This window comes from Oncorhynchus mykiss, chromosome 17, assembly GCF_057628025.1.
Source record: "Oncorhynchus mykiss isolate SJ-2025 chromosome 17, ASM5762802v1, whole genome shotgun sequence".
In the NCBI taxonomy this organism is placed as follows: domain Eukaryota; kingdom Metazoa; phylum Chordata; class Actinopteri; order Salmoniformes; family Salmonidae; genus Oncorhynchus; species Oncorhynchus mykiss.
Window position 1 is genome coordinate 69732147 of NC_143038.1, and position 27490 is coordinate 69759636.

At 43.7% G+C, this 27490-nt stretch overlaps 1 protein-coding gene across 2 annotated transcripts in view; it reads left to right on the forward strand.

Moving 5' to 3' along the window:
* The first annotated feature begins 15578 nt into the window (after window positions 1–15578).
* LOC110494777 (zinc finger E-box-binding homeobox 2) overlaps window positions 15579–27490 on the forward strand; it is an 83348-nt gene continuing 71436 nt past the window's right edge. Inside the window, exon 1 of one of the 2 annotated variants that reach the window (XM_090206445.1) lies at window positions 15579–15785. In XM_090206445.1, the coding sequence (XP_090062571.1) occupies window positions 15725–15785 (61 nt within the window). In that variant the 5' untranslated portion in view covers window positions 15579–15724. The remainder of the gene's footprint in view (window positions 15786–27490) is intronic. The other variant, XM_090206444.1, reaches the window with a different exon arrangement.

Sequence of the window (27490 nt, forward strand, 5' to 3'; positions counted from 1 at the left end):
CAAAGGTGGAGGAGTGGCAATCTTTATCCACCTTCAGTGCTCGGTTGTCTCCATCAAGTCTGTCTCCAAACAATTTGATTTGCTGGTTTCAAATATTACACTTTCAAATAGCTCTTTGTTGACTGATGCTGGGTGCTATCGTCCACCATCAGCACCGGCCTGTATCCTACCTGCCCTAAGCTCTCTCCTGGCCCCCATATCAAGTCTGAATTTGTCCTGCAAGGTGACCTAATAAACTGGGAATGCTTAAACCACCTGACCAAGTCCTAAAGCATTGCGACTCCCTAAACCTTTCTCAGATTATTACCAATCCCACAAGGTATGACTCCAAACACCCAGAAAAGGCTACTGTTCTTGATGTTATCCTCACAAATAATCCTGATAGGTATCAGTCTGGTGTTTTCTGTAATGACCTTCATGAACTGGCCTCTGTAAAATGGTATAGAATCAGCTTTATCCCCTCGGTCGAAGACACTTGGACCTTCTTTTTTTGATTTTTTTAGTGGTATTGTTAAAGAAGAAAGAGTCTAAACCATCTGACCCAGATGTTTTTTTAGGATCAAGTTTCAGGAGCTCCTCTAGCACCTCAGACTCAGTGACAACCTGCAGGGAGAAACTTTGTAGTGGGGCAGGGGAAAAGAGGGAGAAGCATCGGGGATAGTCGCATTAGAAGGGGTGTGAGATGAGGAAATGTTGGACGGGCAAGGAGGCATGGCTGAGTCAAATAGGAATCCTGACTTAATGAAGTGGTGATTAAAGAGCTCAGCCATGTGCTCCTTGTCAGTAACAACCACAGCATCAACATTAAGGGACATGGACAGCTGTGAGGAGGAGGGTTTATTCTCCAGGTCTTTAACCGTTTTCCATAACTTCCTGGGGTTAGAACCATGGAGAGAGAACTGCTCCTTAAAGCAACTAACTTTGGCCTTCCGGATAGCCTGAGTACACTAATTTCTAATTTGCCTGAACAATAGCCAGTCAGCCTGAGTATGTGTGTGCCGAGCCTTTCGTCAAATGCAATTCTTGAGGTGGAGTAACTCTGCAAGATCACTGTCGAACCAGGGGATGTACCTGTTTTTAATTCAAATTTTCTTTATGGTGGCATGTTTGTTAAGGTTGCTGCCCCTAACATTGCCAAGCCTATCTCAAACCTTTTTAACCTGTCTCTCCTTTCTGGTAAGGTTCCCATTGCTTGGAAGGCAGCCACGGTTCATCCTTTATTTAAAGGGGGAGATGATGCTAATTGTTATAGGCCTATTTCTATTTTGCCCTGTTTATCAAAAGTTTTGGAAAAACATGTTGGAAAAACAATAATCAACTGACTGGCTTTCTTGGTGTCTGTAGTATTCTCTCTGGTGTGCAATCTGGTTTCCACTCAGGTTATGGATGTGTCACTGCAACCTGAAAGGTCCTCAATGATGTGACTATTGCCCTTGATTCTAAGCAATGTTGTGCTGCTATTTTTATTGACTTGGCCAAAGCTTTTGATACGGTAGACCATTCCATTCTTGTGGGCCGACTAAGGAGTATTGGTGTCTCTGAGGGGTCTTTGGCCTGGTTTGCTAACTACCTCTCTCAAAGAGTGCAGTGTATAAAGTCAGAAAATCTGCTGTCTCAGCCACTGCCTGTCACCAAGGGAGTACCCCAAGGCTTAATCCTAGGCCCCACGCTCTTCTCAATTTACATCGACAACATAGCTCAGGCAGTAGGAAGCTCTCGCATCTATTTATTTGCAGATGATACAGTCTTATACTCAGCTGGCCCCTACCCGGATATTGTGTTAAATGCTCTACAACAAAGCTTTCTTAGTGTCCAACAAGTTTTCCCTACCCTTAACCTTGTTCTGAACACCTCCAAAACAAAGGTCATGTGGTTTGGTAAGAAGAATGCCCCTCTCCCCACAGGTGTGATTAATACATCTGAGGGTTTAGAACTTGAGGTAGTCACCTCATACAAGTACTTGGGAGTATGGCTAGACGGTACACTGTCCATCTCTCAGCACATATCAAAGCTGCAGGCTAAGGTTAAATCTAGACTTGGTTTCCTCTATCATAATCGCTGCTCTTTCACCCCAGCTGCCAAACTAACCCTGATTCAGATGACCATCCTAACCATGCAAGATTACGAAGACATCATTTATAGATCGGCAGATAAAGGTGCTCTCAGCCGCTATATGTTCTTTACCATTTGGCCATCAGATTTGCCACCAATGCTCCTTATAGGACACATCACTGCACTCTATACTCCTCTGTAAACTGGTCAGGTCTGTATACCCGTCGCAAGACCCACTGTTTAATGTTTATTTATAAAACCCTCTTAGGCCTCACTCCCCCGTATCTGAGATATCTACTGCAGCCCTCATCCTCCACATACAACACACATTCTGTTAAAGGTTCCCAACGCACACTCATCCCTGGGTCGCTCCTCTTTTCAGTTTGCTGCAGCTAGCGACTAGAACGAGCTGCAACAAACACTCAAACTGAACAGTTTTATCTCAATCTCTTCATTCAAAGACTCACTCATGGACACTCTTACTGACAGTTGTGGCTGCTTTGTGTGATGTATTGTTGTCTCTACCTTCTTGCCCTTTGTGCTGTTGTCTGTGCCCAATAACGTTTGTATCCTGTTTTGTGCTATTACCATGTTGTTTTGCTACCATGTTGTTGTCATGTTGTGTTGCTACCATGTTGTTGTCATGTTGATACCATGCTGTGTTGTCGTGTGTAGCTGCCTTGCTATGTTGTTGTCTTTAGGTCTCACTTTATGTTGTGTTGTGTTGTCTCTCTTGTCTTGATGTGTGTTTTGTCCTATAGTTCTATGTTATATATAAAAAGAAAAAGAAATCCCAGCCCCCGTCTGTCAGGTGCGTGAATGAGGACCCAAAAGCGAATTAACAAACAGAGTTTCTTTAATGATGAACACACGTGGGCTCAGATGGACAGGTAGATTCCGACAGGACAGGACAAGGTTGCAGCAAACACGATGATAGTCTGGTTCAGGCATGAGACACACAAACAAGAATCCGACAAAGACAGGAGCAGAAACAGAGAGAGATATAGGGACCTAATCAGAGGGAAAAAGGGAACAGGTGGGAAAAGGGGTGAATGAGGTAGTCAGAGAAGACAAGGAACAGCTGGGGGAAAGAGGGACAGAAACGGTAACCTAGTACGACCAGCAGAGGGAGACAGGGTGAAAGGAAAGGACAGAAAGACACAACATGACAATACATGACAGTACCCCCCCACTCACCGAGCGCCTCCTGGCGCACTCGAGGAGGAAACCTGGCGGCAACGGAGGAAATCCTCGATCAGCGCACGGTCCAGCACGTCCCGAGAGGGAACCCAACTCCTCTCCTCAGGACCGTACCCCTCCCAATCTACGAGGTACTGGTGACCACGGCCCCGAGGACGCATGTCCAAAATCCTACGGACCCTGTAGATGGGTGCGCCCTCGACAAGGATGGGGGGGGGGGGGGGGGGAAGACGAGCGGGGGCGCGAAGAACGGGCTTGATACAGGAGACATGGAAGACCGGGTGGACGCGACGAAGGTATCGCGGAAGAAGAAGTCGAACTGCGACAGGATTAATGACCCGAGAAATACGGAACGGACCAATGAACCGCGGGGTCAACTTGCGAGAAGCCGTCTTAAGGGGAAGGTTCTGAGTGGAGAGCCAAACTCTCTGACCGCGACAATATCTAGGACTCTTAGTTCTACGCTTATTAGCAGCCCTCACAGTCTGCGTCCTATAACGGCAAAGTGCAGACCTGACCCTCTTCCAGGTGCGCTCGCAACCTGGGACAAAAGCCTGAGCGGAGGGGACGCTGGACTCGGCGAACTGAGATGAGAACAGCGGAGGCTGGTACCCGAGGCTACTCTGAAAAGGAGATAGCCCGGTCGCAGACGAAGGAAGCGAGTTGTGGGCGTATTCTGCCCAGGGGAGCTGTTCTGACCAAGACGCAGGGTTGCGAAAAGAAAGACTGCGTAAGATGCGACCAATAGTCTGATTGGCCCGTTCTGCTTGACCGTTAGACTGGGGGTGAAAGCCGGAAGAGAGACTGACGGAAGCCCCAATCAAACGGCAAAACTCCCTCCAAAATTGAGACGTGAATTGCGGACCTCTGTCCGAAACGACGTCTGACGGAAGGCCATGAATTCTGAAAACATTCTCGATGATGATTTGTGCCGTCTCTTTAGCAGAAGGAAGCTTAGCAAGGGGAATGAAATGAGCCGCCTTAGAGAACCTATCGACAACCGTAAGAATAACAGTCTTCCCCGCTGACGAAGGCAGTCCGGTGACAAAATCTAAGGCGATGTGAGACCACGGTCGAGAGGGAATGGGAAGCGGCCTGAGACGGCCGGCAGGAGGGGAGTTACCGGACTTAGTCTGCGCGCAGACCGAACAAGCAGCCACGAAACGACGCGTGTCATGCTCCCGGGTGGGCCACCAAAAACGCTGGCGAATGGAAGCAAGCGTACCCCGAACGCCAGGGTGGCCGGCTAACTTGGCAGAGTGAGCCCACTGAAGAACGGCCAGACGAGTAGGAACGGGAACGAAAAGAAGGTTCCTAGGACAAGCGCGCGGCGATGGAGTGTGAGTGAGCGCTTGCTTTACCTGCCTCTCAATTCCCCAGACAGTCAACCCGACAACACGCCCCTCAGGGAGAATCCCCTCGGGGTCAGTGGAGGCTACTGAAGAACTGAAGAGACGAGATAAAGCATCAGGCTTGGTGTTCTTAGAGCCCGGACGATAAGAAATCATGAACTCGAAACGAGCGAAAAACAGCGCCCAACGCGCCTGACGCGCATTTAGACGTTTGGCAGAACGGATGTACTCAAGGTTCCTATGGTCAGTCCAAACGACAAAAGGAACGGTCGCCCCCTCCAACCACTGTCGCCATTCGCCTAGGCCTAACCGGATGGCGAGCAGTTCGCGGTTTCCCACATCATAGTTACGTTCCGACGGCGACAGGCGATGAGAAAAATACGCGCATGGGTGGACCTTGTCGTCAGAGAGGGAGCGCTGAGAAAGAATGGCTCCCACGCCCACCTCTGACGCGTCAACCTCGACAACGAACTGTCTAGAGACGTCAGGTGTAACAAGGATAGGAGCGGATGTAAAACGATTCTTGAGGAGATCAAAAGCTCCCTGGGCGGAAACGGACCACTTAAAGCACGTCTTGACAGAAGTAAGGGCTGTGAGAGGAGCTGCCACCTGACCGAAATTACGGATGAAACGACAATAGAAGTTCGCGAAGCCGAGAAAGCGCTGCAGCTCGACGCGTGACTTAGGGGCGGGCCAATCAATGACAGCTTGGACCTTAGCGGGATCCATCTTAATGCCTTCAGCGGAAATAACAGAACCGAGAAATGTGACGGAGGAGGCATGAAAAGTGCACTTCTCAGCCTTCACAAAAAGACAATTCTCTAAAAGGCGCTGGAGGACACGTCGAACGTGCTGAACATGAATCTGGAGTGACGGTGAAAAAATCAGGATATCGTCAAGGTAAACGAAAACAAAGATGTTCAGCATGTCTCTCAGGACATCATTGACTAATGCCTGAAAGACAGCTGGAGCGTTAGCGAGGCCGAAAGGAAGAACCCGGTATTCAAAGTGCCCTAACGGAGTATTAAACGCCGTCTTCCACTCGTCCCCCTCCCTGATGCGCACGAGATGGTAAGCGTTACGAAGGTCCAACTTAGTGAAAAACCTGGCTCCCTGCAGGATCTCGAAGGCTGAAGACATAAGAGGAAGCGGATAACGATTCTTCACTGTTATGTCATTCAGCCCTCGATAATCTATGCAGGGGCGCAGAGACCCGTCCTTCTTCTTGACAAAAAAAAACCCCGCTCCGGCGGGAGAGGAGGAGGGGACTATGGTACCGGCGTCAAGAGCTACAGACAAATAATCCTCGAGAGCCTTACGTTCGGGAGCCGACAGAGAGTATAGTCTACCCCGGGGGGGAGTGGTTCCCGGAAGGAGATCAATACTACAATCATACGACCGGTGTGGAGGAAGAGAGGTGGCCCTGGACCGACTGAACACCGTGCGCAGATCGTGATATTCCTCCGGCACCCCTGTCAAATCACCAGGCTCCTCCTGTGAAGAAGAGACAGAGGAAACATGAGGGATAGCAGACATTAAACATTTCACATGACAAGAGACGTTCCAGGAGAGGATAGAATTACTAGACCAATTAATGGAAGGATTATGACAAACTAGCCAGGGATGGCCCAAAACAACAGGTGTAAAAGGTGAACGAAAAATTAAAAAAGAAATGGTTTCGCTATGATTACCAGAAACAGTGAGGGTTAAAGGTAGCGTCTCACGCTGAATCCTGGGGAGAGGACTACCATCCAGGGCGAACAAGGCCGTGGACTCCCTTAACTGTCTGAGAGGAATGTCATGTTCCCGAGCCCAGGTCTCGTCCATAAAACAGCCCTCCGCCCCAGAGTCTATTAAGGCACTGCAGGAAGCTGACGAACCGGTCCAGCGTAGATGGACCGACAAGGTAGTGCAGGATCTTGAAGGAGAGACAGGAGTAGTAGCGCTCACCAGTAGCCCTCCGCTTACTGATGAGCTCTGGCTTTTACTGGACATGAAGTGACAAAATGACCAGCAGAACCGCAATAGAGACAGAGGCGGTTGGTGATTCTCCGTTCCCTCTCCTTAGTCGAGATGCGGATACCTCCCAGCTGCATAGGCTCAGCTCCCGAGCCGGCAGAGGAAGATGGTAGTGATGCGGAGAGGGGGGCAACGGAGAACGCGAGCTCCTTTCCACGAGCTCGGTGACGAAGATCAACCCGTCGCTCAATGCGAATAGCGAGTTCAATCAAGGAATCCACGCTGGAAGGAACCTCCCGGGAGAGAATCTCATCCTTTACCTCTGCGCGGAGACCCTCCAGAAGACGAGCGAGCAAAGCCGGCTCGTTCCAGCCACTGGAGGCAGCAAGAGTGCGAAACTCAATAGAGTAGTCTGTTATGGATCGATTGCCTTGACATAGGGAAGACAGGGCCCTGGAAGCCTCCTCCCCAAAAACAGATCGATCAAAAACCCGTATCATCTCCTCCTTAAAGTCCTGATACTGGTTAGTACACTCAGCCCTTGCCTCCCAGATTGCCGTGCCCCACTCACGAGCCCGTCCAGTAAGGAGAGATATGACGTAGGTGACACGAGCAGTGCTCCTGGCGTAAGTGTTGGGCTGGAGAGAAAACACAATATCACACTGGGTGAGGAACGAGCGGCATTCAGTGGGCTCCCCAGAGTAACACGGCGGGTTATTGATTCTGGGCTCCGGAGATTCGAAAGCCCTGGAAGTGGCCGGTGGATCGAGGCGGAGATGGTGAACCTGTTCTGTGAGGTTGGAGACTTGGGTGGCCAGGGTTTCAACGGCATGTCGAGCAGCAGACAATTCCTGCTCGTGTCTGCCTAGCATCGCTCCCTGGATCTCGACGGCTGAGTGGAGAGGATCCGAAGTCGCTGGGTCCATTCTTGGTCGGATTCTTCTGTCAGGTGCGTGAATGAGGACCCAAAAGCGAATTAACAAACAGAGTTTCTTTAATGATGAACACACGTGGGCTCAGATGGACAGGTAGATTCCGACAGGACAGGACAAGGTTGCAGCAAACACGATGATAGTCTGGTTCAGGCATGAGACACACAAACAAGAATCCGACAAAGACAGGAGCAGAAACAGAGAGAGATATAGGGACCTAATCAGAGGGAAAAAGGGAACAGGTGGGAAAAGGGGTGAATGAGGTAGTCAGAGAAGACAAGGAACAGTTGGGGGAAAGAGGGACAGAAACGGTAACCTAGTACGACCAGCAGAGGGAGACAGGGTGAAAGGAAAGGACAGAAAGACACAACATGACAATACATGACACCGTCATTGTAAATAAGAATTTGTTCTTAACTGACTTGCCTAATTAAATGAAAGTAAAATAAAATAAATTAAATACAAATTATGTTCTATGTGCTCTATTTCTATTCTTCCTGTTCTTAAGTTTAGTTTTTGCTTCTTTTACTTTCAGTTTTGTACACCAGCTTCAAACAGATGAGAATACAATATGTTTGGTTATGGCAAATATATTTCACAGTGGTTTAGATGGTACAATGATTCTCTACACTATACATTGCTTGTTTTCTTACATAAACTGAAATTGAATTTTAGCAACCAGGAAATGGCGGAGCGATTTCCTGCATAGTGCACTTTTTACTGTGCTTTTAAAAAATGTCCTCAACTTTACAGATGTAGGATTTTAATTTGAGTCAGTTTGCTACAGCATGAAAATGATCCTGCAGCAACAGGAAATGTGAATTATTATGATGATTATAATTAATGGCATTTTTTTATGGGAGTGATACAAGTCTGACATTTTTATGTGGAAATTACAATCTTTAAAAGTCTTTTTAAACCTTGAATATTCTACAAGTTTACATTTCCTACAGTGGAGGAACATTCACAGCAAAAAAAAAAAAGAGTGATCATATTAAGATCGTACATCTGTAATTAGACAAACCCTTTTTTTAATGTTTTTATGTACCATGTCCCCTTCCTTCCCCCTTCATTAAAAGCCTGTTATAAAGTGGTTATAACCACTGGGAGTGACATCAGTGTGTGGATGGTATCCATTGTGGTCAGTGGGATTGGCACCTAAAGATGTTCCTCTGGTATGGCACTGAGGTGGAGACAGCTCTGGCATAGCCCCCGAGGTTGCTATTACTCTGGGGCCTTTGGTATGGCACTGAGGTGGAGACAGCTCTGGCATAGCCCCCGAGGCTGCTATTACTCTGGGGCCTCTGGTATGGCACTGAGGTGGAGACAGCTCTGGCATAGCCCCCGAGGCTGCTATTACTCTGGGGCCTCTGGTATGGCACTGAGGTGGAGACAGCTCTGGCATAGCCCCCGAGGCTGCTATTACTCTGGGGCCTCTGGTATGGCACTGAGGTGGAGACAGCTCTGGCATAGCCCCCGATGCTGCTATTACTCTTGGGCCACAGGGGTTGTGGCCTGGTACCTTGAGCTGGACTGTTACCCTGGCTGTGACACTACCATTGACTCTCTCCTCTTACCACCACGTATCCCCATCTCTTTTCTTTCCCCGTCTCCCTTTTTCTGTGCGACCTCAGTTTGACTTCCCGGATCTTCTCTCCGGGGTGAATGAGTGGTCATCATTTTATGGGGGGTCAGAGAAACCATAGGGGGATGCAGGTCTCCTCATGTGGAGATCTATATCATGGCTAACCTAACAGCATACTGAGGAAATCCAATGCAGCTATATCTATACCCTGGTTCATCTATACCATGAAAAAAAAGAGAGAGGTAGGTTATAGAATAGAGTCTTTATAGAAAATACACTCCGATGTTCATTTTGAGAGCAATGGAAATGTGTGCTGTCCTTCTCCTAGGCCAAGGCCCCTAGACAACTACTTCCTGGTATACTTGCAATGGTATCTATGGTTAAAAATAATGATGCTAATGAGAGGATAGTGTGAGCAGCACTGAATTACAACAACGTGACTTAAGCTAACTCCACAGTTTTCAGAGAATACAAATGGAAATCTCCTAAAATAAAAACAGAGGGTTTTTTTTCAAATGCAAAAAAGTTTCAGAGGCTGAGTATAATTGCTGTTTTATTTTCTTGTCTTTGTCCCAAAGGTTGGCATATAATTAACTTGTGCTTAATATGCTGTTTAAGAGATCTCCTCCCAATGCTACCAGCTTTGAACCCAGGCCACAGACAGGGACAAAACCCCAGTGAGACAGTTTCTTCCAAGCTCCACCCGGCAGAGAGAAAGGAGTGAGAGACAGAAAGAGAGAATAAGAGAAAGTGGGTGTGTGTGTGTGTCTGTGTGTGTGTGTGTGTGTGTGTGTGTGTGTGCGTGCGTACGTGCGCGCGTACGTGCGTGCGTACGTGCGTGTTTTTTTACCCACTCTATTTTTTGAAACACACTTCATACTTCCATCATAATCACTGACAATTAGCCACACAGCTATTTGTTTTTGTGTCTATTTTCTATTGCACAAGTCATTGATCTTGTTGTGTTGACTTGCTATGGCCCCTGAACTCTATATGACTCTAGAACCAATCAAAGTACTTAAAAACACCTTGTGAAGTTCTATGACTACATAGCAATATGAAGAAACGGTAAGCCTTGGACCAGTAAGCCTTATCCGAGTCCAAACGTCCCATAGGATTTCTGAAAATAAAGCAATTATTACAATATATCTGAAAATAAACTTTTTCCACAATGCCATCCAGATGATCTCCCAGGAACCCCTGCACCCTCTGCCGTGCATGCTGCTACTGCCCCAGTTCAGTCCACTGACCCTCAACAGGACAGGGGGTTTATGGTGCTCTCCACCACCCTCCTCCTCCCCCTCCCCTTCTCCCTGCAACTAGGATGCTTTCTTTTCTAGGATCTGTAAAGCAGATGGCCATTAAAACACCATGAAATAGCTGTGGATGACTCAAGGTGTGTCATTTAAATTCAACCCTGATTTAACTAGGCAAGTCAGTTAAGAACAAATTCTTATTTACAATGACTACCAGGGAACAGTGGGTCAACTGCCTTGTTCAGAGACAAAACAACAGATTTTTACCTTGTCAGCATAGGGATTCAATCCAGCGACCTTTCAGTTCATGGCCCAATGCTCTAACCACTAGGCTACTTTCTTGTCTCAATGCTCTAACCACTAGGCTGCCTTCCTGGCCCAATGCTCTAACCACTAGGCTGCCTTCCTGGCCCAATGCTCTAACCACTAGGCTGCCTTCCTGGCCCAATGCTCTAACCACCAGGCTGCCTTCCTGGCCCAATGCTCTAACCACTAGGCTGCCTTCCTGGCCCAATGCTCTAACCACTAGGCTACTCTCTTGTCGCAATGCTCTAACCACTAGGCTGCCTTCCTGGCCCAATGCTTTAACCACTAGGCTGCCTTCCTGGCCCAATGCTCTAACCACTAGGCTGCCTTCCTGGCCCAATGCTCTAACCACTAGGCTGCCTTCCTGGCCCAATGCTCTAACCACTAGGCTACTCTCTTGTCTCAATGCTCTAACCACTAGGCTGCCTTCCTGGCCCAATGCTCTAACCACTAGGCTGCCTTCCTGGCCCAATACTCTAACCACTAGGCTGCCTTCCTGGCCCAATGCTCTAACCACTAGGCTGCCTTCCTGGCCCAATGCTCTAACCACTAGGCTGCCTTCCTGGCCCAATGCTCTAACCACTAGGCTGCCTTCCTGGCCCAATGCTCTAACCACTAGGCTGCCTTCCTGGCCCAATGCTCTAACCACTAGGCTGCCTTCCTGGCCCAATGCTCTAACCACTAGGCTGCCTTCCTGGCCCAATGCTCTAACCACTAGTGCCGCTCCTGATTGGCTACAGTAGCACAGTAGAGTAGAAGTTGTAGAATATCTAGAATAATTACATTAACGTTTTTAATCTTTTTAAATTAATATCTTATTAACACTTTGTTCTAGCTAGCTATTTGTGTAGGTAGCTATCAAGTAAACCCAATGAATATGTTCTGTTTCTGGGAGTGGACCTTCAGTCTGATGTTTTCCTAACTTACTGATGCTGTGTTTTTAAAGCTGATCATTTTACAGAAAATCTTTTTAGGTATTATTTATTTATTTACAGGTGACATATTTTGCAAGAGATGGTTGTTGACAAATTTGACAGGGGATATTATTCAAAAATAACTTTATAACAAAGACATAAAACATCTATTTAATTACCATGACATTGTCATTCTCAATGTGGAATGAAAAAGTTGACTCCTTCGTCCTTTTTTGGATGATCATGATCACATCCAGAATCCCGGTGTATTCTGAAGCAAGGTTTGTGGCTCGGGTTTAATTTCCTTAAAGTGGCCCGGGATTTCTAATCTATGTCTGTAGGCAGCAGCCTCTGATGTGCTAGTGATGGCTGTTTAACAGTCAGTGGTGCAGTATAGAATACAATACAGTTTATACATATGAAATGGGTGATGCAATATGTAAACACAATTTAAACGTGACTAAGATACCGAAGAATAGTGTGGAGTGTAGTTTATACATATGAGATGTGTAATGCTAGATATGGAACATTATAAAAGTGGCCAGTGATTGAAGTTCTGGTGAGTTTACCGCCACTCTAATATCCAATAGTTCTTTCCGGCTGTATGTAATGACACAAAACAATTCCTGAGCCAATAACGTAAAAAATAGTACATAAACAAACAAAGTACTGCAGAGTTTCTGAAGAGCTAGTCGCGATGCTGCCATCTCCGTCGGCACCATCATGCTGATTGGTTCTATATGGGTTAGAATACCACGGTGGGGGTTCTATTGGTTCTATATGGGTTAGAATGCCAAGGTGGGGGTTATACTGGATCTATATGGGTTAGAATGCCAAGGGGGGGTATATTGGTTCTATGTGGGTTAGAATGCCAAAGTGGGGGTTCTATTGGTGCTATATGGGTCAGAATGCCACGTCGGTGTTATATTTGTCCTATGTGGGTTAGAATGTCACGTGGGGGTTCTATTGGTTCTAAATGTGTTAGAATGCCAAGGTGGGGGTTCTATTGGTTCTATATGGGTTAGAATGCCAAGGTGGAGGTTCTATTGGTTCTATATGGGTTAGAATGCCACGTGGAGGTTCTGTTGGTTCTATATGAGTTAGAATGCCAAGATGGGGGTTCTATTGGTTCTATATGGGTTAGAATTCCAAGGTGGGGGTTCTATTGGTTCTAAATGGGTTAGAATGCCAAGATGGGGGTTATATTGGTTCTATATGGGTTAGAATGCCAAGGTGGGGGTTATATTGGTTCTATATGGGTTAGAATGCCAAGGTGGAGGTTATATTGGTTCTATATGGGTTAGAATACCAAGGTGGGGCTTCTATTGGTTCTATGTGGGTTAGAATGTCACGTGGGAGTTCTGTTGGCTCTATATGGGTTAGAATGCCAAAGTGGGGGCTCTATTGGTTCTATATGGGTTAGAATGCCAAGGTGGAGGTTCTATTGGTTCTATGTGGGTTAGAATGCTAAGGTGGAGGTTATATTTGTGCTATATGGGTTAGAATGCCAGGGTGGACGTTCTATTGGTTCTATATGGGTTAGAATGCCAAGGGGGGGGGTTCTATTGGTTCTAAATGGGTTAGAATGCCGAGATGGGGGTTCTATATGGGTTAGAATGCCAAGGTGGGGGTTATATTGGTTCAATATGGGTTAGAATGCCAAGGGGGGGTTCTATTGGTTCTAAATGGGTTAGAATGCCAAGATGGGGGTTCTATATGGGTTAGAATGCCAAGGTGGGGGTTCTATTGGTTCTATATGGGTTAGAATTCCAAGATGGGGGTTATTTTGGTTCTATATGGGTTAGAATGCCACGTGGGGGTTTTATTAGTTCTACTTGAGTTAGGATTCCAAGGTGGAGGTTCTATTGGTTCTAAATGGGTTAGAATGCCAAGGTGGAGGTTATATTGGTTCTATATGGGTTAGAATACCAAGGTGGGGCTTCTATTGGTTCTATGTGGGTTAGAATGTCACGTGGGGGTTCTGTTGGCTCTATATGGGTTAGAATGCCAAAGTGGGGGCTCTATTGGTTCTATATGGGTTAGAATGCCAAGGTCGAGGTTCTATTGGTTCTATGTGGGTTAGAATGCTAAGGTGGAGGTTATATTTGTGCTATATGGGTTAGAATGCCAAGGTGGAGGTTCTATTGGTTCTATGTGGGTTGGAATGCCAAGGTGGAGGTTCTATTGGTGCTATATGGGTTAGAATGCCACGGTGGAGGTTCTATTGGTTCTATATGGGTTAGAATGCCAAGGTGGAGGTTATATTGGTTCTATATGGGTTAGAATGCCAAGGTGGAGGTTCTATTGGTTCTGTATGGGTTAGAATTCCACTTGGGTCGTCCTTGCCTCCTTGTTAGCATTTTTCTGATGATCTAGTCCTTCCGACAAAATACTGACAATTCCACACTTCGTCAAGTCATCCAGGGGTGAATAGGGCGCAGGGCAGTGGGGCACGACAGGGGGTGATGCCTGTAACAGTCAGGCCACAAAGCATCAGCGGTTTTGTATGCCTACCAGTACCTACCGATATAAACATGCTTGCATTTGTAGGCCAATTTGTTGTGGGGTGTTTGGGATAGATTGCAAAGGTTGCAGTGTCAAACGTGTCCGTTTGGTCATACAGCAGACTAACTCTTATTAACATTGTGAAAAGAGTAATATAAAACATACATGGAGTAATTTAAACTATTAAATTATCTTGAACAAATAATGACAAATAATAGCCTATACATTTTTTTTCTATTCTGTAAAATAATTTGCTAAAATAGTATTGGACAATACTAATACTAATACTAAATACTAATGTTTACAAAGGAAAAAACTTGCCTCACACGCTTTAATAGATATGGATATGACGGATATGATAACAGATCAGATTCTAACTAAAGATCCTTAGACCACCAAACTATCAACTCCTCTTTACACATGGGGCTTAACAGCATCTTTTTTCAAGTCTCGCTTTGTTTGTGGCTGGAACTCGATAGAATGGAGAGAGTGGATAACTTATATTTTACTGTCTATAGCTTTTAACCATAACTTTTCAATTACATTCTGAAATGTCACCATGAATGCCCTGGTTGAGAGAATCCCCACACGTACACTGAGTTTACAAAACATTAGGAACACCTGTTCTTTCCATGGCATAGACTGACCAGGTAAATCCAGGTGAAAGCTATGATTGCTTATTGACTCTTATGATATAGTATAATATACACTGAGTGTACAAAACATTAAGAACACCTTCTCCTTCCATGACATAGACTGACCAGGTGAAAGCTATGATCGCTTATTGATGTCACTTGTTAAATCCACTTCAATTGGTGTAGATGAAGGGGAGGAAGAAAGATTTTTAAGAAAGATTTTTAAGATTTTTTAGCCTTGAGATAATTGAGACATGGATTTGATTATGTGTGCCATTCAGAGGGTAAATAGTCAAGACAAAATCTTTAAGTGCCTTTGAACGGGGTATGGTAGTAGGTGCCAGGCTGCCCGGTTTGTGTCAAGAACTGCAATGATGCTGGGTTTTTCAACGATCAACAGTTTCCCGCGTGTATTAACATTGTGTATTTAACGTCCAGTCAACTTGACACAGCAGTGGGAAGCATTGGAGACAACATGGGCCAGCATCCCTGTGGAATGCTTTCAACACCTTGTAGAGTCCATGCCCTGACGAATTGAGGCTGTTCTGACACCTTGTAGAGTCCATGTCCTGATGAATTGAGGCTGTTCTGACACCTTGTAGAGTCCATGTCCTGATGAATTGAGGCTGTTCTGACACCTTGTTGAGTCCATGTCCTGATGAATTGAGGCTGTTCTGACACCTTGTAGAGTCCATGTCCTGACGAATTGAGGCTGTTCTGACACCTTGTAGAGTCCATGACCTGATGAATTGAGGCAGTTCTGTGGGAAAAAAAAGGGGTGCAACTCATTATTAGGAAGGTGTTCCTAATGTTTTGTAGCCGCGGGCGCGGTTATTATCACCTTGAATGAACGCGCGGACAGGACCAACCTCTAATGACATCACTCACTTCTCTCCTCCCGCTGATCGACTTGAGGTTTCAGCAGGTTTCTGGTTACCGGCTGCGGACAGGCAATATCTCACACCATTCATTCTCAGGCACCGACACACCAGAGAGAAGTTACCCGGGCAGAGTGAGCCTTTAGCGACATGATGGCAGAGGAGAGCCGTGGGAAACGACGGAAACAAGCGAACCCGAGAAGGAATCAAGGTATGAAACGTTCCGCGCTGTGTAGTAAATTGTTGATATTGCTGTCTGCCGTTCGTATTGATGTGCAGATCTCGCATGATTGAGAAGATGTAGTGCGGACTGTAATTCTGACTTTGCTGCATCTGGACCTGTAAGGTTTCTAGAGGTTTTATCATTAAAAAACTTTGGTAACAGAATAAACGTTACTTAACATATGCATAGCCTGTGATATACATGCCACTGGTATTTTGTTCTGCTTGTTTCCTTTCGCCGTAGCAGCAGTTAATAGAGTATAGCCTCATGTGGAGAAACTAGAAACCTGTTCCTTAACTTAACGCGTAAGTAAACATGGGCCATTCAAGAAGTCACACTGTAACTCTGTAAAATGTGCGACAATGTGAACCAACGCCATGCATACAGCGTGCATCTGCACATCTAACTTCGAATAACCCCCGTTTTCTCCAAGCACTGTAATTATAATTTCTTATAAGAAGCTTTTCTATTTGGAAGATGTTGAATTTTCATATTTCTGAATAGTTTTATCTGTTTGTAATTGGTATATTGCAAACTCCACTATTATTTTAGTAATGCAGGTTTTTTTATTCGTATTTTTCAATATGCATTGTTATGATGATTTAACACTCAGACAGCAATAATACACATTTACTTAATCAGAGGCGAATTACTTAACTAGACCCTAGACCCGAATTACTTACCTAGAGGCAAATTACTTACCTGGAGGTAAATTACTTATCAAGAGGTGAATTACTTACCTAGAGGTGAATTACTTACCTAGAGGTGAATTACTTACCTAGAGGTGAATTACTTACCTAGAGGCGAATTACTTACCTAGAGGTGAATTACTTACCTAGAGGTGAGTTACTTACCTAGAGGTGAATTACTTACCTAGAGGTGAATTACTTACCTAGAGGTGAATTACTTACCTAGAGGTGAATTACTTACCCAGAGGTGAATTACTTACCTAGAGGTGAATTACTTACCTAGAGGTGAATTACTTACCTAGAGGTGAATTACTTACCTAGAGGTGAATTACTTACCTAGAGGTGAATAACTACCCAGAGGTGAATTACTTACCTAGAGGTGAATTACTTACCTAGAGGTGAATTACTTACCTAGAGGTGAATTACTTACCTAGAGGTGAATTACTTACCCAGAGGTGAATTACTTACCTAGAGGTGAATTACTTACCTAGAGGTGAATTACTTACCTAGAGGTGAATTACTTAACCTAGAGGTGAATTACTTACCTAGAGGTGAATTACTTACCCAGAGGTGAATTACTTACCTAGAGGTGAATTACTTACCTAGAGGTGAATTACTTACCTAGAGGTGAATTACTTACCTAGAGGTGAATTACTTACCCAGAGGTAATTTACTTACCTAGAGGTGAATTACTTACCTAGAGGTGACTTACTTACCTAGAGGTGAATTACTTACTGTACCTCAGGTGACAAAAGAGGCAGCAACAGCACAGAGACTGAAGTTGGTCGGTGGAAAGACAGTATGGGGAAAGAAGAATAGCTTATTTACAAATAAATATATTATTTCATAACCACTGAATAGTGAGAGACGTATTAAATAATCGAAAACAGGCACAATTTATATTTTATCAAGTTAATAAACATTTGAGAGAGAAAAAATGTATGACTTTGCTTCTTTGTTTCTTAAAACAAACATTAAATTAATAATTCAGCCTAGTATTGCAGGTGAATCCATCTCATTTATTAACTATATTTTCGTTTCAAAGACAAAAACACGCGATGTAATAGCATAACAAAAACCCGTATTATATTTTCGTTTTTATATATCCAAATGCTTTACAATTTTCCTCAAAATAACGTTAAAACATGAATATTATACCACCCACATCAATTCATATGTAGTACTGGTATACAATCACAGCATTAGTTCAGTCACTTGTATATAAATATTAAATAGCTTCCCATCAAACTGATGATGTCAATCATTGACTGTGAATGTGTTACATTTAACAGTGACGAGTGGAACTGAAGTCAGAGAGTTCTACAGAGTCAGATAGGGTCTCTCTCTCACACACACACACACACACACACACACACAGGGCGCAGGATGGTATATCATGCTATTTTGATTTTGGCCTTTACCGCGAACAGTGTTTCCTAATTTTGATGCAGAGCGAGGTGTGTGTGCTCGCGTCACGGTTCCCGCCATATTAAACATAGCACCCGTCCTCCCAACACCTCCTTTTCACAGTTCTACGGTACAGTACGTACACCAACGTAAATGTCGTCAAATCAGACACACTTATCGTAATTACCGACAAGGGACCAGAAACAGTGACCACCAAATTACAAGTAGATCACTGACGTTCCTTTAACCAAATGCATTATGTAACATTGAGGGGTGTATCATTTGATTATGCATATTTAAATAGTAAAAAAAAAAAAAAGTTAAATAAAGTTCAATTTAAAAAATATATACATATATTTTTAAAATATTTTATAAATATTTAGGGTGTGAGGCTTCACGCCGTGACCAGTTGTTGTTTGCGAGGTATTGTATGACTTCTTTGTGGGGGTCAAGGCTCATCTATAGTTGTAAAACACGGTGTGGTTACTGTCCAAGTTTAGATTGAAGAGAGATTCCAGATCCCAGTTTGAAACACAAAAAAATCAGGTGATTTTGCAAACGCAATATTGTGACTCAATTCCATGCAATGCAATGCAATTAAATACAACTCAGAACCCTGTACTTGTTGGGATCGGTGATTTGTTGACTCGCACGACGAGATGAAATGACTGCTAATGCGATATCTTTCGTCTTGTGATGGTGGTGAATAAAATCACTTCTACGAGACTTAACGCACATGTAGAACAGATGGAAGAGACTTATCAAAGTTCGAAAACAATCCTTAGAGTTTATCTTTTTTATTTATTTCATTTTTACTGGAAACAACACATTGTTGCTCAGTGTGTGTATGGAAAGAAGAGATGCTGAGGGGAATATTTGAGTTGCCGTGAAAAGAATGTTCAGGCGATGGGCATATTGATTCTTGCAGTGTCTTCTTTTTGAGAGCGTGTGTGTGTGCGTGCGCCTTGTGCATGCGTGTGATGATATGTCTGAGGACTGGGGCACCAGATAAAACCACATGAATTTGGCAACACTAACTCAACAGATAGAGTTGAAAGTTTATATCCATTAGAGAAAGGAAAAGACATGACATCTTTTCTTCTGTCTCCAAGAACTCTATTGGTTTCAGTCTCTGTCTCCCAAATAAAACTGTCAATGTCCACAGATATCAAGTGATGTGGGGGAATTAATACTTTCCATTGTCTCCGACATTGTTATAGGCTAGTTGCACAAAAGTGAAGGGAAATAAGTCTATTGGAAACGAGAGGTTATCTTAGTGGGTGTACAATTTCAAAAGATGTGACTTCCCAAGTATAATATGTGAATGGTTGGAAGCATGGTCACACAGGTGTGTGTGTCTCTCTCTCTCTCTCTCTCTCTCTCTCTCTCTCTCTCTCTCTCTAATATCTCTCTCTCTCTCTCTCTCTCTCTCTCTCTGTCTTTCCCTCCCTTTCTCTCTCTCTCTCTCTCTCTCTCTCTCTGTCTTTCCCTCTCTCTTTCTTTCTCTCTCTCTCTCTCACTTTTTCTTTCTATCTATCTCTTTCTCTCTTTTTCTCTCTCTTTTTGTCTCTCTCTTTTTGTCTCTCTCTTTCTCTCTCTCTTTTTCTCTCTCTCTCTCTCTCCCTCTCTCTCTCTCTCTCTCTCTCTCATCTCTCTCTCTCTCTCTCTCTCTCTCTCTCTGTCTTTCCCTCCCTTTCTCTCTCTCTCTCTCTCTCTCTGTCTTTCCCTCTCTCTTTTCGCTCTCTTTTTCTATCTCTCTCTCCCTCTCTCTCTCTCTCTCTCTCTCTCTCTCTCTCTCTCTCCATCCCTCTCTCTCACTTTTTTCTGTCTCTCTTTCCCTCATTCCCAGTTTCTCGATTTCTTCTTTTTTCAAGTGCCAATTTATTTAAACTCTTTCCCCTTTTCCTTGATTTCAAAACCCCATTCCTTGTGTGCAGCTGGTGCCCAGCTGTGTGTCGTCCCTCAGTTTGTGTGTGTGTGTGTGTGTGTGTGTGTGTGTGTGCGTGCGTGCCTGCGTGTGCGTTTGTTTGTTTGTGTGTGTGTGTGTGCCCATACGTGCACAGCATTGTCACAGTGGAAAGAGAGAGAGAGCAAAAGAAAAAAAGAAAGAAATGGTGTGAGTCTGTATAGCTGCAGTGCTGAGTTTGGCAAGAGTCCCAGAGTGGTGGAAAGACCAGGCACCAGGCCCTATTACCAGGTCTCTTCAAGCCCAGCCACCGGGCCCTATTACCAGGTCTCTTCAAGCCCAGCCACCAGGCCCTATTACCAGGTCTCTTCAAGCCCAGCCACCAGGGCCTATTACCAGGTCTCTTCAAGCCCAGCCACCAGGCCCTATTACCAGGTCTCTTCAAGCCCAGCCACCAGGCCCTATTACCAGGTCTCTTCAAGCCCAGCCACCAGACCCTATTACCAGGTCTCTTCAAGCCCAGCCACCAGACCCTATTACCAGGTCTCTTCAAGCCCAGCCACCAGGCCCTATTACCAGGTCTCTTCAAGCCCAGCCACCAGGGCGTAATACCAGGTCTCTTCAAGCCCAGCCACGAGGGCTTTTTGCCAGGCCTCTTCAAGCCCAGGCACCAGGGCTTATTACCAGGTCTCTTCAAGCCCAGCCACCAGGGCTTTTTATCAGGTCTCTTCAAGCCCAGCCACCAGGGCTTTTTACCAGGTCTCTTCAAGCCCAGCCACCAAGGCGTAATACCAGGTCTCTTCAAGCCCATTCACCAGGGCTTTTTACCAGGTCTCTTCAAGCCCAGCCACCAGGGCTTTTTGCCAGGTCTCTTCAAGCCCAGGCACCAGGGCTTTTTACCAGGTCTCTTCAAGCCCAGCCACCAGGGCTTTTTACCAGGTCTCTTCAAGCCCAGCCACCAGGGCTTTTTACCAGGTCTCTTCAAGCCCAGCCACCAGGCCCTATTACCCAGCCTGGTCTCATAGACTAGACGTAACATAGTGTAGTATATCCGGAACACTCAAATTATTATGATACATGTGTTACATCTGGCATGGTTACATAAGACAGATAGTTACTTAAAGCAAAAACAAAAGTAGGATGGTTAGTCTGGGTGGATGGCTTGGTGTATAACGCAAGCATCTAGCAACCCAAAGGCTAATTTAGCTAATTATCAACTTTTCAACTACTTACTACATTTGAACTACTTGACAACTACTTAGCATGTTTGCTAAACCTTCCCCTTCCTCTAACCCTTTTAGTTAAACCTTCCCCTAACATTAACCTTAACCGTTTAACCTAACTCTTAAACTTAACCCTAACACCTAGCCTAGCTAACGTTAGCCATTTAGCCACCTAGCTAGTATTCGGAATATATCATCTGTTTTACAAATTCGTAACATATTGTACGTTTTTGCAAATTCGTAACATATTGTATGTTTTGCAAATTTGTAACATATAATACGAATTGTAATTCATAACATAGCATACGAAATGGGTGATGGACAGCCACAAATTAACACATATCATGTCTTGGTTTACATAAAAATACGAAATGCTCTGAGACAAGGTTGTATTACCAGGCCTCTTCAAGCCCAGGCACCAGGCCTTATTACTGGAACTCTTCAATCCCAGGCACCAGGCCTTATTACTGGAACTCTTCAATCCCAGGCACCAGGCCTTATTACTGGAACTCTTCAATCCCAGGCACCAGGCCTTATTACTGGAACTCTTCAATCCCAGGCACCAGGCCTTATTACTGGAACTCTTCAATCCCAGGCACCAGGCCTTATTACTGGAACTCTTCAATCCCAGGCACCAGGCCTTATTACTGGAACTCTTCAATCCCAGGCACCAGGCCTTATTACTGGAACTCTTCAATCCCAGGCACCAGGCACAGCATTTGTCCCAGTATCAAATCAAATCAAATCAAATGTATTTATATAGCCCTTTGTACATCAGCTGATATCTCAAAGTGCGGTACAGAAACCCAGCCTAAAACCCCAAACAGCAAGCAATGCAGTACTTTTCAATACTTCAAAGCGGCAGCTTCGAACACGTTTATCAGACATATTCACGTCACAGAGCAAAACAGCATTAAACGGAGGAGAAAGCAGTACCTTCCCTAATTACAGCCCGTTTGCCTCTGTTTTGTCCAGCGAATTCAACCCCGACACTCGCTGCGACAGGAGGATTCACTTGTCAGTCTCATCAACCACACCTCTCAACATCTATGTTTGATTTCACCAGCAACTTTGTTGTTTGACTGCACTTTGCACTTGGATTCTTTCTTCACTCATGTTCCTCTCTGGTCTGTGGAATCCTGGTGGAATATGACTTTGTGGCTGTGTTATCTAGTGGACCCCCTCCTGCCTGCCTGGATGCCTGCCTCGTGACAGAGCAAACACACATGTTCATGGAAAACGTGGTATGTGTTAATAAAAACACTTAATAAAAAGCAGTTTAGACGTCCTCTAAAACTATCTAGAAAAGTCCGATCTATAGCTAGCTAAGGAAACTACCAACGTAGTAGTAGTGCTTTATAGCAGCCTAGCTAGAAAGCTAGCTAACACTAGCTATCTATGTTGATGCAATCATGCAGCCAGCATTTAGAATCACTGAATAAATGTGTTTGGCACAGGATATAGAAGATGAAACGAACTGCTGCTACCCAAGGCCAAGGGACACTGACGTTCCCGAAAAGGTTAGTCAGACAGTTTGTTAATCCAGTCATGTTCGTTGGCATATTCTTCTATTTCCACTGCTGGTGATTATTCACAAATGTTTGTGGTGCAAATGTAACTGTCTTAAAAGTAAAAAATAAAAATAAAACAAATACAAATTCTGGCACAAAGTAGTCTACACAGACAATATGAACACATTTGTTCAACCCTAAAAGATGGATGGCTTTTAATACAGAAAGAGAGAATTTATGGATTCTAGCGTCAGCGTAACTTTCACAAATACAGAGAGTCAGACCGTCAGTGACAACAACTAAACGAACTGGTAAGTGCAGGTTTGGTTACTGTAGAGTGTAATAGAATGAGTGACATTCAATATAATTATTTTCAATGAAAATGTTGAAAGTAGTTGATTTAATGATTGAATATATGGAGTTTACAGCGAATCAGTGAGCGCCAGGGAATAAACCTTTGGTGGGCCAGACGGAGACCGGGACGACACGGTTAGTGAGTTATTACTTACACACAAAACAAACGATGTTACAAAGTCTACTGTGTATAGTGTTACATGTAACACCCTGGGGCGGCAGGGTAGCCTAGTGGTTAGAGCAGTGGACTAGTAACCAACATTTTTGCAAATTCAAATCCCAGAGCTGAAAAGGTACAAATCTGTCATTCTGCCTCTGATACAGGCAGTTCCTAGGCCGTCATTGAAAATAAGATTTTGTTCTTAACCCGCTTGCCTAGTTAAATAAAAGGTTAAATAAAAAACTGCCTTACATAAAGATAGCAGAATGACTAATTGCAAATAGGTTTTATGAAATTAAAATACTTTTCTACATTAAAACCTGTGTATTTTTTTATTAAGTCCACTGCTTAACATTGTGTGTATAGAGTGAAATTAAATATTTAAAAACATTGAAACCATTCTTTGCATAAGGCCTGCTATAGTAAAGTAGTTCACTAAACTGCAGAGTACGTTGTCCATTGAAGTCGTTGTCTCTCTGGCTCTTTAGATATCATCTTCAGAATGAATGACACCAATGTGGTAGTTTGAAATGATGTGATCCACCTTAGGCCAAGAGTGTTTCCAATTCACATGACCCGACAGGAAACCCCCCCAGTGCTATAGTCATAGCACAGATGAAAAGCGAACCTATCCTTTATATTACTATTATTTCGTCATAGTCTACGAATAGGACCCAGAGTTTTACCTGACCAGGTCATCATGTGGTTATGGAAAAACTCCAGGCCCCAGAAAAGTTTTTTTTTTGACACAATACTTTTTTTGAGCCTGTGCTGCCACTTCTGCAAAATGAATAACCACAGCACTCTGGAGGTGTGTGAGCCAGCTACACCACTGTTTACTGGCCAAATTCACACCTTTGAGTCTTTAACAGTATTTCCTGTGGCCTCCGACTCATTTACAATGTGACAAGTCTGTAGATATCTTTCTCTTCGTACAGTATGAAGATATTATGGGATGATTCAAACGTATGATATATAGTATATATAGCAGTATAATATTTAGTATAATAATAGAGTTATATATAGTATATAGCAGTAGAGTATTTAGTATATTAATATAGTCATATATAGTATATAGCAGTAGAATATATAGTATAATAATAGTATTTAGCAGTAGAATATATAGTATAATAATAGTATGATATATAGTATACAGCACTAGGATATATAGTATAATAATAGAGTCATATATAGTATATAGCAGTATAATATTTAGTATATTAATAGAGTCATATATAGTATATAGCAGTAGAGTATTTAGTATATTAATAGAGTCATATATAGTATATAGCAGTATAATATTTAGTATAATAATAGAGTCATATATAGTATATAGCAGTATAATATTTCGTATATTAATAGAGTCATATATAGTATATAGCAGTAGAATATATTGTATATTAATAGAGTCATATATAGTATATAGCAGTAGAATATTTAGTATATTAATAGAGTCATATATAGTATATAGCAGTAGAATATTTAGTATATTAATAGAGTCATATATAGTATATAGCAGTAGAATATATAGTATAATAATAGTATTTAGCAGTAGAATATATAGTATAATAATAGTATGATATATAGTATGTAGCAGTAGAATATTTAGTATATTAATAGAGTCATATATAGTATATAGCAGTAGAATATATTGTATATTAATAGAGTCATATAGTATATAGCAGTAGAATATTTAGTATATTAATAGAGTCATATATAGTATATAGCAGTAGAATATTTAGTATATTAATAGAGTCATATATAGTATATAGCAGTAGAATATATAGTATAATAATAGTATTTAGCAGTAGAATATATAGTATAATAATAGTATGATATATAGTATACAGCACTAGGATATATAGTATAATAATAGTATTTAGCAGTAGAATATATAGTATAATAATAGTATCTTATACTGTTAATATACTATATATTATACTATTATTATACCCTATTTTATACTATTATTATACTACATATTATACTATTATTATTAATGCAATCCTGACTGGTTGCGTTACTGCCTGGTATGGCAACTGCTCGGCCTCCGACCGCAAGGCACTATAGAGGGTAGTGCAAACTGTCCAGTACATCACTGGGGCCAAGCTTCCTGCCGTCCAGGACCTCTATACCAGGCGGTGTCAGAGGAAGACCCTAAAAATTGTCAGACTCCAGCCACCCTAGTTATAAGACTGTTCTCTCTGCTACCGCGCGGCAAGCGGTAACGGATATCCAAGTCTAGGTCCAAGAGGCTCCTAAACAGCTTCTACCCCCAAGCTATAAGACTCCTGAACACCTAATCAAATGGCTACCCAGACAATTTGCATTGCCCCCCCCCCCCCCCTCTTTACACCGCTGCTACTCTCTGTTGTTATCATCTATGCATAGTCACTTTAGTAACTCTACCTACATGTACATATTACCTCAACTAACAGGCACATTAACTCTGTACTGGTACCCCCTGTATATAGTCTCCACATTAACTCTGTACTGGTACCCCCTGTATATAGTCTCCACATTGACTCTGTACCAGTACCCCCTGTATATAGTCTCCACATTGACTCTGTACTGGTACCACCTGTATATAGCCTCCACATTGACTCTGTACCAGTACCCCCTGTATATAGTCTCCACATTGACTCTGTACAAGTCCCCCCTGTATATAGTCTCCACATTGACTCTGCACCGGTACCCCCTGTATATAGTCTCCACATTGACTCTGTACCAGTACCCCCTGTATATAGTCTCCACATTGACTCTGTACAAGTCCCCCCTGTATATAGTCTCCACATTGACTCTGTACCAGTACCCTCTGTATATAGTCTCCACATTGACTCTGTACCAGTACCCCCTGTATATAGCCTCCACATTAACTCTGTACCAGTACCCCCTGTATATAGTCTCAACATTGACTCTGTACCAGTACCCCCTGTATATAGTCTCCACATTGACTCTGTACCAGTACCCCCTGTATATAGTCTCCACATTGACTCTGTACTGGTACCATCTGTATATAACCTCCACATTGACTCTGTACCAGTCCCCCCTGTATATAGTCTCCACATTGACTCTGTACCAGTACCCCCTGTATATAGCCTCCACATTAACTCTGTACTGGTACCCCCTGTATATAGTCTCCACATTGACTCTGTACCAGTACCCCCTGTATATAGTCTCCACATTGACTCTGTACTGGTACCACCTGTATATAGCCTCCACATTGACTCTGTACCAGTACCCCCTGTATATAGCCTCCACATTGACTCTGTACCAGTACCCCCTGTATATAGCCTCCACATTGACTCTGTACCAGTACCCCCTGTATATAGTCTCCACATTGACTCTGTACCAGTACCCCCTGTATATAGTCTCCACATTGACTCTGTACAAGTCCCCCCTGTATATAGTCTCCACATTGACTCTGCACCGGTACCCCCTGTATATAGTCTCCACATTGACTCTGTACCAGTACCCCCTGTATATAGTCTCCACATTGACTCTGTACAAGTCCCCCCTGTATATAGTCTCCACATTGACTCTGTACCAGTACCCCCTGTATATAGCCTCCACATTAACTCTGTACCAGTACCCCCTGTAAATAGTCTCCACATTGACTCTGTACCAGTCCCCCCTGTATATAGTCTCCACATTGACTCTGTACCAGTACCCCCTGTATATAGTCTCCACATTGACTCTGTACCAGTACCCCCTGTATATAGTCTCCACATTGACTCTGTACTGGTACCACCTGTATATAACCTCCACATTGACTCTGTACCAGTACCCCCTGTATATAGCCTCCACATTGACTCTGTACCGGTACCCCCTGTATATAGCCTCCACATTGACTCTGTACCAGTACCCCCTGTATATAGCCTCCACATTGACTCTGTACCCGTACCCCCTGTATATAGCCTCCACATTGACTCTGTACTGGTACCCCCTGTATATAGCCTCCACATTGACTCTGTACTGGTACCCCCTGTATATAGTCTCCACATTGACTCTGTACCAGTACCCCCTGTATATAGTCTCCACATTGACTCTGTACTGGTACCACCTGTATATAGCCTCCACATTGACTCTGTACCGGTACTCCCTGTATATAGCCTCCACATTGACTCGGTACTTGTACCCCCTGTATATAGTCTCCACATTGACTCTGTACCAGTACCCCCTGTATATAGCCTCCACATTGACTCTGTACCAGTACCCCCTGTATATAGTCTCCACATTGACTCTGTACCAGTACCCCCTGTATATAGTCTCCACATTGACTCTGTACAAGTCCCCCCTGTATATAGTCTCCACATTGACTCTGTACCAGTACCCTCTGTATATAGTCTCCACATTGACTCTGTACCAGTACCCCCTGTATATAGCCTCCACATTAACTCTGTACCAGTACCCCCTGTATATAGTCTCCACATTGACTCTGTA